This window comes from Benincasa hispida, chromosome 4 (assembly GCF_027475165.1).
Source record: "Benincasa hispida cultivar pf3 chromosome 4, pf3_genome.v1.1, whole genome shotgun sequence".
Classification (NCBI taxonomy): domain Eukaryota; kingdom Viridiplantae; phylum Streptophyta; class Magnoliopsida; order Cucurbitales; family Cucurbitaceae; genus Benincasa; species Benincasa hispida.
The window spans coordinates 8,983,500-8,997,936 of record NC_143481.1 but is presented as its reverse complement, the minus strand read 5'-3'; the positions used below and the strand labels follow the sequence as shown (position 1 = coordinate 8,997,936).

The window sequence follows — 14,437 nt, the reverse complement described above, 5'->3', positions numbered from 1 at the left end:
CAGAAACTTCTCGCCGCCTCCCGAGTTCAAGGATTAACTACCACATCACCCCTCATTTAATATGTTTTTCCTTCCCTACCATCATAATTCCTATAAAAAAAACATGAATTGCTACTTTAATAAATATGTAATATAACATTCCTTTGGCTAACATGCTTATCTAGAGAACCTAGAGTTCGGAGTTTACAATCATCCCCCCCTTAAAAGAAATTTCGTCCTCGAAATTTACCTGATATATCATTTGAAAATTTAAGGATATCTCTTCCTCATTTTCTCTTCAGGTTCCCAGGTAGCTTCCTCGATTCCATGATTATGCCATAGCACCTTTACCAAAGGAATCGTCTTATTTCTGAGTACCTGGTCTTTCCTGTCCAAAATCTCGATGGCCTCTTCCTCGTTAAATAAATTTTCTTTGAGTTGTACCGGTTGTGTTGCTAGTATGTGCATAGGATCAGGCACGTATTTTCTTAGCATTGACACATGAAATACGTCGTGAATACAAGCTAGCTCCATCGGTAACTACAACCTATAAGCTGCTGGACCAACCCGTTCCACAATTTCATATGGTCCGATGTATCATGGACTTAACTTCCCTTTTCTCCCAAACCGGAGAATTCCTTTCCATGGGGACAGCCGAAGATATACCCGTTCTCTGACTTCAAATTCTAGTTCTCTTTTTCGCTTATCAGCGTAGCTCTTCTGTCTATCGCGAGCCGCCTTAAGATTATCCCTGATAAGTTTCACATTCTCTGTTGTTTATTGAACTAATTCTGAACCTAATAATTGTCGTTCTCTGACTTCGTTCCAGCATACTGGGGTCTTGCAAGGTCTTCCGTACAATGCTTCATAGGGAGCCATTCCGATACTAGAATGGTAGCTATTATTGTAGGCAAATTCAATCAACGATAAGTGTGTATCCCAACTTCCTTTGAATTGTAGTATACAAGCTCTTAACATATCTTCCAGTGTTTGTATAGTTCTTTCCGACTGTCCATCTGTTTACAGATGAAAAGCCATACTGAAATGCAATTTAGTGCCCATAGCCTTCTGTAAACTAGGCCAAAATTTTGAAGTGAACCTCGAGTCCTGGTCTGACACTATCGACACTAGAGCTTCATATTGACTGATTATCCTCTCCACATAAATCTTAGCTAGACGGTCTAGTGTAAAAGTAAATTTTACTGGTATAAACTTGGCCGTCTTGGTTAGTCTATCGACTATTACCCAAATGCCATCAAATCCTGAGAGTGTCTTAGGCAATCCAAATAGAAATAGAAAGTTCATTGTCACATGCTCTCACTTCCACTCAGGCATTGGAATGGATTGAGTAATCCTATTGGTCTTTGTCTTTCAGGTTTTACTTGTTGATAGACTATACATCGGTCCACATATTCTGCTATGTCTCTCTTCATCCCAGGCCACCAGTAAGATTTCTTCAAAGTTCTATATATCTTGGTGCTTCCTAGATGCATAGCATAAATGGAACTATGTGCTTCCTCTAGAACGGCTTGTTTAAGCTGTAGTTTGTTAGGCACACACATTCTCCCTTCCTTTTCTAGTGAATTGTCTGTTCCCAGTTAAAAGTCAACCCTGATGCCCTTACTTATATCATCAGTAATCTTCTGAAGATCAGGGTCTTCCAACTGATCCTGCTTAAGGTTTCCTACTAAGGTAGGCCTTATCTGGAAAGTAGCTATCATTCCTCCTAACGGTTCCACTGATAAGGTGGTTCTAGAATTCCTGAACTCCTGCAATAGCATTCCTCTTATTGAACCAATAATGGTCGTAGGTCCCAAGGATTTACTACTTAGTGCATCAGTTACAACATTAGCCTTACCAGGGTGGTACTCGATGGAACAGTCGTAATCTTTGATCAATTCAATCCATCTTCATTGTCTTAGATTCAAATCTTTTTTTATCAAATATATATTTTAAGCTTTTGTGATCTGTAAATATTCCGCAGCACTCTCCAAATAGGTAATGTCTTCACAACTTCAAAGCCAAAATAACTGCTGCCAACTCCAGATCATGCGTAGGATAAATGCTCTCATGTTTCTTAAGTTGACGAGAGGTATATGCAATCACTTTTCCATCCTGCATCAACACACATCCCAATCCTTGTCGAGATGCGTCACAATAAATCTCAAATTCCTTACCTGGAACAGGCAAGGTAAGCACTGGTGCTGATACTAGTCTCTATTTCAGCTCTTGGAAACTATGCTCACACTCCGATGACCATTCAAACCTCATGCCTTTCTTGGTCAGGTTTGTCAACGGAAGGGCTATCTTAGAGAAACTCTCTACAAACCTCCGATAATAACCTGCCAAACCTAGGAAACTGCGTATCTCTGCAACAGTCGTGGGTCATTCCCAATTAACTATTGCTTCTATCTTCTGGGCATCACACTATGCCCTCTGCTAACACAACATGCCCAAGAAATACCACTCGATCTAACCAAAAATCACATTTACTTAATTTAGCATACAACTGCCTATCTCGCAACGTCTTTAGTACTATCCTCAGGTGGATTGTATGATCCTCTCTACTACCAGAATACACCAATATATCATCAATGAATACTATCACGAACTGGTCCAAGTAGGGATGAAATATCCTATTCATAAGATCCATAAATATTGTAGGGGCATTTGTCAATCCGAATGGAATTACTAAAAATTCATAATGTCCATATCTTGTTCTAAATGCGATTCTAGGAATGTCAGCTTCCCTCACTTTCAGTTGATGATAACCCGATCTCAGGTCTATTTTTGAAAACACCGTGGCTCCTCTTAGCTGATCAAATAAATCAACAATGCGTGGTACAAAAATTTGTTTCTTAATCGTTACCTTATTCAGCTGCCTATAGTCGATACACAATCTAAGTGTATCGTCTTTCTTTCTCTCAAACAATACCGGAGCTCCCCAAGGCGATACACTAGGTCGAATGTATCTCTTGTCAATTAACTCTTGCAAATAAACCTTTAATTCCTTCAACTCAGACGGCGCCATTGTATACGGTGCCTGCTATATAGGAGTTTTTCCTGGAATTAAGTCAATAGTAAACTCCACCTCCCTGTCGAGTGGTAATCTCGATGGTTCTTCAGGAAATACATCCCGAAACTCATTTACCACTAGGACATCTTCTGGGTTCAGCTTTTTCTCTTGAGCAACCACTACATGAGCCTGATAGGCTTTACATCCCTTACTTAACAGCTTCTGAGCTTTCACTGTCGATATCAGATTCCCCGCGGCTAATCTTTTGATTCCTGTCAGCATTACATCCTGGCCATTTGATTTTCTGAGCACCACCTTCTTCTTGTAACAGTCTACTGAAGCATGATACTTACTTAGAAAATCCATCCCTAGGATAGAATCAAACTCCAACAGTTCCAAGGGAAGTAAATCAGCACAGAAGTTCTGACCATTGATCAGTACCTCACAATGATTATAACATCTATCTACTGTTATCACATCTCCCAAAGAGGTAGAGATAAATAACTCTTCAGGCATAGGTTAAACCACCCTATCTATACTAGATGCATACATGCTAGATATAAATGAATGTGTGGCACCAAGATCAAATAAAACATAAGCATATTGTCCATATAATATGACATTACCGGTCACAACATCTGGAGACTCTGCTGCCTCCTGGTGTGTCACGACATACACTCGCCACTACTGCTGCGGTCGACCTATGACATCCTTCTGCTTGGCACCACTTGACCCTTCACCTCGATTTCCAGCACTCTTTAGTTGGTTAACTGTCTGGGAGGTTGGTTGTTGTGCTATTGGGACGTCCCTGTTCACCTGGGGACAGTCCCTCTTGAAATGCCCTGTTTGTCCACATTGAAAACATACACCTCTGCCACTAAAGCATGCCCCAAAATGCCTCTTGCCACAACTAGGGCACGTCGGTCTCTTATCTATGTTGGCTACCGAATCACCAGCTCGTGGCATCTCTGGTCGACTAACTGCACTGGCCGAGGGTCTCGTTTTTCTTTTCTTTGATCCCTGCCAACTGGTTCCCCTTAATTGGATTCCACTAGTCTGAGTTGCAACTGGAGGTCGGGATCCCCTGTCTCTAAGCCCTACTACTGCCTCACTGCCTCTTGGCAATTGCTCATCATCTGCCAAACTCCGCTCGACTCGTGTTGTTGTTTCTATTAACTGGTTAAAATCTAGCCAATTAGCCGTAGACGTCACTGGAGTTCTGATTTCCTTCCCCAAACCTTGTTCAAATTTCCTGCATCTATCTCTTTCCTCAGCAATAATCAGCAGAGCATACTGTGATAACTTTGTAAATTTCTACTCATATTTCGCCACTGACATCGTTCCCAGCGTTAATCTGAGGAACTCATCCCTTTTTGCATCCCGGAACGAGCTGGGATAATACTTGTCTTTAAAGGCCTTCCTGAACTCAGGCCATAACATCGCATCTATGCTGGTTCGTCTGGCGGATATCACTTTCCACCATTTCTCTGCTCCTTTCTGTAGTAGAAAGGTGGCAAGCCCTACTTTCCTGTCCTCTAGACAACTCATAACATTGAAACATTTTTCAACTACATCCAGCCATAACTCAACTTTAGCCGGATCTGTTGTACCTTCAAATGTCACAGCCCTTAAGGCTTTAAACCTCTCAATACCGTATTTCTTCTCTGGGTCGGCTCGTACAGAGCACACACTGGCTGCTAATCTCTGCACTATCCTATCAAAAACTACATCTTCTAACTGAGAATCTGCCCTTGCCTGGGGAGTACTAGACTCTCCCTCAAACATCATTTCTTGACCCACTGGATCATTCACCTTCTTTTTTCCACCCGGTGGATTCTCTCTAACCTCCGAGCCCCTATTGGTAGGGTCAATATTCCTGCCACCTGTCTGCTTACTCGGTCTACCACGTTGCCTTAGTATTTCACCTAATACAATGTACACATGTTAGGGACTCATACTTAGGGACTTAGACGTATGCATGAACTTCCCGTATGCATGAACTTCCCCTCTCATTCCCAAAATCTTATGCTCTGATACCAACTTGTCACACCCTCACCCAGAATACCCTTTTATTCTGGAAGAGGATATGACCGTGGTAGTTACTAGCCCTACTCCCTGCACCCACCGCCCAAGCCTCCTAGTCTAAATACCAACCTGTTTAAAACATTAGTAATATATGCATACAGCAAACCTCCCTTAAGGTTCTTCAAAGATTACATTAATACATGCATACAGCCATGACATAACATTTACAGAAAAATATTCACAGATGGGCCAAACATTCCTAAATAAGCCCTAGTCCCTCTCAAACCAGGTGAACATAAACAGATCATCAACCTAAGTCTTCTTAATAATCTGAGTCTTTCAGTGGCAAGCAGCAGCAGGATCAACCCTGAGGAAACTGACCGCTACTTGAAAAGGGAAAACACAGAAATTCTGTGAGCTAAAAACCTAGTGAGCGACTATAGAATCGTATAACATCAAATCACTATAAACATGTAAATATACTAATGAGTAACTCAAGCAATTGTCTCTAAATATAGCTTTAAACCATTCTTAGACATCATTAAACATCATAATTCCCGTTGAGAACAAGCCTAACCGTTCTAGCTCCAAACGTTTATTACCGGCCAAGAGACCCATACTTCGACCTCTCATTCATAACTACCTACGTGCACGTGACCATGCTAAGTACCATCATATCTTAAGTACTTCTGCTCAGATACCTTCTCAAACTTGTCCTTTAGTATCGAGCTATTAAGATACCTTCTCAAATGTCCTTCAGTATCAAGTTGGTCAAGTACCTTCTCAAATGTCCTTCGGTACCAAATTGGTCAGATACCTTCTCAAATATCCTTCGGTATCAAGTTGGTCAGGTACCTTCTCAAATGTCCTTCGATACCAAATTGGTTAGATACCTTCTCAAATGTCCTTCAGTATCAAGTTGGTCAAGTACCTTCTCAAATGTCCTTTGGTACCAAGTTGGTTAGATACCTTCTCAAATATCCTTCGGTATCAAGTTGGTCAGGTACCTTCTCAAATGTACTTCGGTACCAAGGTATTTTGTAACATCAAATTAAGTTCCATTGCCTATCATTTACACAAGAACTCATTATCTTATAGCCTTCCCCTAGGAAGCATATTATAAAATTAGAAACTTAACTTTTGTAGTGATTATATGACATACCTTGGCCTGTTTTACACATATACAAGCCGGGAAACATGCGTTAAGTTATTCTCCAACCATTTGTTGTTTAGGGAAGTATAAATTCATCATTAATGTTACTGTAACTTACTTGATCTTATATACATAAGTATTGGAGACATTAATTCACTTAATCACTCACTGCTCTTCAGGGCTCTTAACGGTTTATACGCCTCTCCTGGCTCTTCTTGGCCTGAAAGGACATAATTCCCGATTAAACTACTTACAATTCTTAGTAAAATACCTCCAATAATTCATTTACTAAAGGAACTTTCATCAACAAAGACAGCTCTACTGGCGAGATCCTCATGAGCAAGATCCCCTTCATGAGTGAGATCCTCATGGGCGAGATCAGCGAGATCCCCATGAGCGAGATCCTTGCTAGTGAGATCAAGCTTTTCCTGGAAAATTTTCATCCTAGTGATACTCACCTTACCAGCGATACTTACCCCAATTCCTAGCGAGATTTCCTTCTAGAGTGAGATCCTTTTCACAAAATCAGTGAGATTTCCATTACAAGCGAGATCCTCATTCCCATATCTCACAATAACTCCCCACAGTGATCTGTTTGTTTGTTCTTCCCAAGCAGCTGTCTTCTTATGCATCGATTCCCTGTTATAATTTCAAAAATTCATAACTCAAAATCCAGAGCTCTTTTCAAGAAGCTTTCTTCTACAAACTTGTTTAGAATTGAGTTAATTTCTTATCTTAAAATTTCAGCTGAGAATTCCTTATAGTTTGGCCTGGAACTTTCAATCTTCACTTTGAGCCCTGACTAACCTGAGATTCTGCCTCCTTTGAACTTTCTTCACTTCTTGTTCTTCTCCTCCTGCAATCCTTCTTCGGTAAGACAACCTTGCAAACTAGATTCTCTCAGTTTTCGAATGGCACTGATTTTACTAAATTTGTTCATGTCAATTGCCAAAACCATGCTTTTGAAATTCTTCTTCCAGAAACTTCCTGCCACCTCCCGAGTTCAAGGGTTAACCGCCACGTCACCCCTCATTTAATATGTTTTTCCTTCCCTTCCATCATAATTCTTATAAATAAACATGAATTGTTACTTTAATAAATATGTAATATAACATTCCTTTGGCTAACATGCTTATCTATAGAACCTAGAGTTCGGGGTTTACATACCCAATCTAATAAAGTAATCCAATGTGATAAAATATCAATCAATTTACATAGCTCATACTTTAATTATATGTATTATTATTGAAATATGTCTAACAATTAGAGATTTTTTTTTTGGTTATTATTAAATTGCTTTCTCATAACTTTTTGTTTCTTTAACAGGAGGTTCAAACCTAACTTTTTCTATTGGTAATATAGTTTTTAATTAAAGAAATTATACTTAGAATGACTCTTGAACAAGTCGTTTGAACACACTACTTGACTAAATAGATTTTGACATTTTGTTGATAAAAAATGTTGATTTTGTGTCCATTAGTATTGAAATATTATGTAAATGTTTACGTGTCTAACTTTATTGATGAAGTAATGCTTAAAAATTATGCTAACTTTCGCCAATAAATTCTCCAATAAAATCGAGAAATTTAAAAATTCAAAGATCAAATTGATAATTATTATGGGCTATTTTACACACTTTACAAAAAGAAAGAGAATTAAATTAATAATAATAATAACAACAATGATGGTACAAAAGTGGTACAAATCCAATTCACTTGTATATGCCTATTTTTATATTATTTTATTTTTTCATCTTGATATTAGTGAGAGGTTAAATAAAAAAGATATTTTTATAGAGATAAATATATTAAATTACTGGTTTAGTTAAAATCAACGTAATTCAACCAACATATAATATTTGTTAGCAATCAATAGCTTTGTGTTTGAATCATCCACCTCTGTTATGCTAAAATATGTATATATAAAAGTCATCATTTTTTGATTTTGCCTAAATTAAACACACAAAGTTACCGAAAGTTCTATTAGCTCATACTAACAAATGTGTTAAATTACAATATCAATCCCAAATTTTTGTTACTACAGATATTTTAAATTACCCTTTACAATAATATTTTGAATTGCCATTTAGAGAATTTTTTTTTTTAAATAATGTTTTTTTTAATAAATAATGACAAAAATAGGTTGGGGGAAAGTATTCCCAAAAATAGGTGTTTAAATCGTGTACCGGGTACACGATAAGGCCTAAATTGTATACTAGGTACACGAGTACCTGGCCATCTGACACGTCCAGTCTAGCGTGGCAGTCATGCAGGTTTGACTGAGGGAATCGTGTACCGGTTACACGACTTCCACGCCTTAAAACCTCCGCCTGAACCCTTCTTCTTCCTCACCGAAACGGCTATTCTTCTTCCTCACCGCCACTTATAATCGTTTTCCCTCACCGAGACCATCGATTCCTCCCTTCTATTTATCAAAATCTTGTTGATTTTCTTCACCGAGGCCTTTATTTCATCGAAATCTTCCAAAATTTCAATTTTGCTCGACTTTCAGTCCTCCATTTGATCCTCACTGAATCCTCCATTGTAGCGGTCGTGTTGCTCGATTTTCCTACATTTTTTGCTGCCGAATTTTGCTTGGTATATTTCTTTCTCTAGTTGGGCTGATCTGTATTTATATGTATGTTTTTGCATGTTTTTGGGCTGAATTTTTCTTGGTATATTCCTATATTTTTGTATAGTTTATGTATAGTGTATGTATAGTTTATGTATGTATAGTTTATGTATAGTTTATGTATGTATAGTTTATGTATGTATAGTTTATGTATGTATAGCTTATGTATAGTTTATGTATAGTTTATGTTGTATAGTTTTGTGTATGATTTAGTTTATATATAGTTTGTGTATGATTTAGTTTATGTATAGTTTATGTATGATTTAATTTATGTATAGTTTATGTATGATTTAGCTTATGTATGATTTAGTTTACGTATGTTTTTGGGTTAATCTTACATTTTTTTTATTTGTTTGGATTGATTTAAACTTAGAAATCTTATATGTATAGCTTATGTATGATTTAGTTTATATATGATTGATTTAAACTTAGAAAACTTAGAAATTAGAGTTTTTTGGGTTGACATATTAACATATTTTTTGTCAATTATAACAGTTGAAAAAAACATAGTAAATATGTCGATGCATCCTGAAGATTTAGTAATTCTTGGACCTGGAAAAGATGGAGATAGTGACATCGACGTTAAAGTGGATGAATTATTTGGAAACGACAGTAGTGGTGAACAAGATCTTGAGTTGGTACCATCGGAAATGTTCAACCAAATAGATTGGAAAATGACAAATTCAACGTGTGAACTAGGGTCTACTTTGGAAGAAATGAATGTAGGAGTAGATAACTGTAGTTTAATACAAAAGGGAATGTTGTTTAATACCAAAGAAGATTTACAGCTTGCTGTAAAAAAATATTGTGTGACAGAACACTATGAAATTGTCGTAGTGGAATCAAATCAGGATCTTTGGTATGTTAAATGTAAATTCTGGAGTGACGGTTGTGCTTGGAGGCTAAGGACATGTCGGCGCAAAACTCATGGGATGTTCGAAATCACAAAACTTCAAGGAGAATACTCATGTTTGTGTTCAGAGTTGACACAGGATCATTCACAACTGGATTCAAATTTCATGAGTATCGAAATTCAAAATTTGGTTAGAGCTGATCCTGGAGTACCTGTGGCCCTACTTCAAGAAGTCATGAAAAGACAATATGGCTATAATGTCAATTATAGATAGGTGTGGCAAGCCAAGAGAAAAGTGTTAATTGTTGTATTTGGCGATTGGGAGAAATCATATTCGGAGCTTCCGTATTGGCTGAGTGTTGTTGTTCATTATAATCCAGGAACACGAAGAAACTGGTTTTTCCTTCCCTCTGATATGCCAAGTACGACTATTTTTGGGCGAGTTTTTTGCTCTTTTGGTCCTGCAAGAAAAGTCAACCATTGTAGGCCATTAATCCAAATTTATGGAACTCATCTATACTGAAAGTATAAGGGGAAATTATTGACAGCCTTATCTATTGATGCAAACGAACATATATTTTTCCTTGCTTTTGCTATCGTAGAAGGTGAGAATTCGTCCAGTTGGTCATGGTTTTTGTGGGCATTGCGTGAATATGTTACCCAAAGAGAGGGTATTTGCTTGATTTCTGACAGAAGGGCATTCTTACTGCAATTAATAATCAAGAAATTGGTTGGAGTGAACCCAGAGCGTACCACCAATATTGTCTTCGCCATGTTGCTAGTAATTTCAATACAAAATACAAATCGAAGCAACTAAAAAATTTGGGGTTTAAGGCCGAAAATCAACACCAAAGGCGTAAGTTCATTCAGTGCATGAAAGAATTGAAACAATTGCACCTTGAATGTCTTGAATTTTTTTCAAACATTGACTTAGAAAAATAGACACAGTCACATGACGGTGGGGACTGTTATGGGTGGATGACTAGCAATGCAGCTGAATGCATGAACGGTGTCTTTAAAGGTGCTAGAATGTTACCCATTACTTCTTTGGTTAGGCTAACATTCTATCGCACAATATTGTATTTTGAACATCGGAGACAAGAAATCAGTGAAACACTCGATCGTGGAGACATATATACAGGATATGCCCTAAAGAAACTGAAGAGGTGGGAAAAACGAGCATCGGCACATAGGGTGACATCCATTGACAAGGAAAGTCAAACTTTTGAAGTACAAACTGGCATAAGTATGATTTCTCCCTACAAAGGACAACACACCCAAGTTTTAAGCTTGAAAGAAGGGACATGTTCTTGCAATAAGTGGCAATCATTCAAGATTCCATGCTTCATGTAATTGCAGTTTGTAATTACATGCATATGACATACCACCACTTATTGATGAATGCTACAAATTATCCAATTTCGAGCGTTGTTATGAAGGCCGCTTCCATCCAATTCAACACCCAGATTATTGGCCAGAATTATCATTTATAGAAGTTCGTCCAAATGCGAACTTACTCAGAGAACAAGGTCGGCCAAAAAGTACGTGAATTCATAAAATGGATTGGAGAGAAGCAAGCCAAAAAGTGCAATGTACAATTTGTAAAAGAGAAGGACATAACAGACGCACTTGTCCACACCGTACACTGGGTGCTTCGTCGTCTTCGGGTCATTAGTGCCAGGTATTATTTTATTTATATATTTATTTCGTTACCATTTTATGTAAGAATATAAATTAATTATATTTTTTATAATTTTAGATGGAGTGGTGTATTAGCTGCCTCTGAACAGTCAGCAAATATGTTGCTCGTGTACAAAAAAACATTCGACATGCTGACGCCCAATCAGGTAGTAAATATGTATATAAATGAGAATATTTAAAAAAAAATTATATATATACTTTTCTTTTTTTTTTTTTTTTTTTTGTCATGTTATTTGGACGCCATACTCACAGATTTGTTCATCCTTACCTGATTATTGTCATGATGGTGAAGACATCTGGTTGACTGTTAGCCCTCTTATATGCTTCCATATAGTAGAGTGGCATCATCCAGATCGTGTGCTGAGACAGTTCGGTATGCGACAAACGATACCTTTGTTGTCCTATACACTGCCAAAACTACACCAGATCGATTTAAGAGGTAAGCACGACCAAGACTAGCGTCGAATCCATACGGAGTATTTATCCTACTGGCATGGACGATGTGATCGTTGTGTACAGGGAGAATTAACAAATGGATCAGTTGTATCAGCTGTATCAGACGACTACTTTCCGTGGTACAATTCGATCACGAGGCGATTTATCTCACCAGACGGCGCTTACTATTACTGCATGGTAAGAGATTTAAAATCAGACATTTTCCATACATATAATATGAATATTATTTAATATTTTTTTTTATTTTACAGAATAATTTTATCGGCGATGTTCAACAATATTCGGTGCAGAGCAACCTACCAGAATTGGGTTCAATGTGTCAGCAAACATTGATCAACGTAGAAAGTATTATTCAACAAACAAGACGACTCAATGTTGCTGACACCGGTCGAAGACGTATTCATCGTAGACGACAACGACAACGGGGTGAACCTAATTTCGAGGGACACGAAGACAACCCCATGAGGAGTAAGGGCCAGGGGGCGTTTTTAATTCCCACATTGTATCATTTTCAAATTGGAAATCTCAAAAGAACTAATTATAAATATTCTTTAATATCATGGTATTTTTTTTTAATATGAGTGCAAGATGTTTTCATTGTAGATTAGATATATAATTAAGTTTAATAATGAAATAATTAAGTTTAATAATTAAGTTTAGCAATTAAAAAAATAATTATAAGCAATAATGAAGGAATTAAGTTAAGTTTAACAATTAACTTTAAAAAGGAAAAAAAGAAAAAAAAAATTATAAGCGAATCATGTACCGAGAACACGAGTTCGCTTGACCGGTCAACCAGTCAGCTGACTGGATTAAATGGTACTCGTGTACTCGGTACACGAGTGTGCCACATGGAAATCGTGTACCGGGTACACGATTTCACTACCCTAAATCTGTCAATACTTTCCCAAAACACCTATTTTTCAAAATACTTTCCTCCAATCCTATTTTTGTCATTATTTATTTAAAAAAATCCCATTTAGAACAATAACTTTTAAGAATATTTAATAAATTTATTAGCTTGTGATTTTCAAAAAGTGAACCACATATTACTTATTAGACACCGTTTAAAAAACTTTTATTTTAGTTAATACTTTTTTATTCGATGGTCGACAACATTGACTTTTATTTTAGTAATACTTTTCTATTCGATGGTCGACCACATTGACTTCACCATTCTCTTTGGACAACTTGGGCTTGGCTTTAATGACCAAATCAAAATTTCCACCTTTTTTTTTTCTTCTTCCGACCAACAATTAATTTTTAAATATTTTAGATCTTGAAAATTAAATTGAATTTAGTTTAATAGTGATTGACTTCTTTTATTTTCAGTTTGAAGTTCTATCCCTTAAATTTATAATTGTTGTACTAAAAATTGAAAATTAATATTGAACCGCACGTCCAAATGAAAATATAGGAATTAAAAAAAATATTATGATTTTATGAATTTATGAATTTTTTATTTTTAAGCTCTATCTAACCTGAGCTATTAAGCAAATATGAATATAATTCAACATTTAAATCATCTATTATTTTCATGGTGTAGGAAGTTTAAATCCCCACCCCATTTTTTATATAGAAAAAAATTGTTACATGTAGATATTAGATATTGTTAACTTGACTTGTAAATTATCTTTGATTGAAAATGTGAGTTTATGATAGTTGGAGGTTATTATACATTCTAAATTAGAGGGCGAGCTATTTTAATTTGAGTTACATATGAGGAGAGATGGTAATTAAAAAAATGGTAAATGCTATAATATAATGGAATGGAATGTTTAAATAGCCATAAAAGTATTCTCTATGTCTCTAATGAGTTATAAAGCATATATTTTGTATTATATTTATATGATTTAGTAGGGGTGATAGTCAATTCGGTTTTTTTCGGTTTTGAGGTCAATCAAGAACCAAATCAAACCAATCGGTTTTACAAAGAAGAGTCATTGGATTGGTTTGGTTTATTATCGGTTTGGTTCTCGACATTTTGCATTTTCTTTTTTCTTCCCATTTTTATTTTTTATTACCACTTTGTTTTGATTTTTTTTTTTTTTTGGCTAATTTAAAATTAAAAATGGGTATATTTCTTTTTTTTTAATTGAAATTTGACATTTTTATTTTATTTTATTTTATTTTCACTTTCTAAATACAAAACATACACGCTCCATAATAATTAAAATACTAAGTGTGTATATATACATTAGATTGGTTAGGTTTTGAATTGGTTTTTCTAATAAAAAATCGATCGGATCCAATATTTTTTTTTTTTGTTTTCTCCAAATACAAATCAATATGTCCAATTTTATATTAAAAAACCAAACTAAACTATTGGATCGGTTTGAATTTTCGATTTTTTCAATTTTTTTTGTTAACACTTCCTATGATTTAGACAAGAATTTGAGCTGTTTTTTGTTTTTTTTTTAAGCGTTTGATTCAGGCATTTCATTATTAAATTCATATATCTATTTCAATATTAACAATGCTATATGCGAGCATTGTCGGTACTTGAAATAAAGCATACGCGATACTTGTTCGAATAAGTAAATCAATCAATTATGCATTCAAATCATATTATATCTTCACATTCTTCTGTCTGCTAACGATTGTGTTACTTGCTAATTCTCGA

At 36.1% G+C, this 14,437-nt stretch overlaps 1 protein-coding gene across 1 annotated transcript; it reads right to left on the bottom strand.

Annotated features, from left to right (window-relative positions):
- Positions 1–3,025: 3,025 nt before the first annotated feature.
- On the bottom strand, positions 3,026–3,511 carry LOC150036452 (uncharacterized). The gene has a single exon (XM_090313132.1). The coding sequence runs from the start codon at positions 3,509–3,511 to the stop codon at positions 3,026–3,028; it is 486 nt and encodes a 161-aa protein (XP_090169258.1).
- Positions 3,512–14,437: the final 10,926 nt, after the last annotated feature.

What these genes read in the sequence shown, in the direction of transcription:
- LOC150036452 (XM_090313132.1), bottom strand. Translation starts at nt 3,511, where the DNA reads ATGCCTGAAGAGTTATTTATCTCTACCTCTTTGGGAGATGTGATAACA.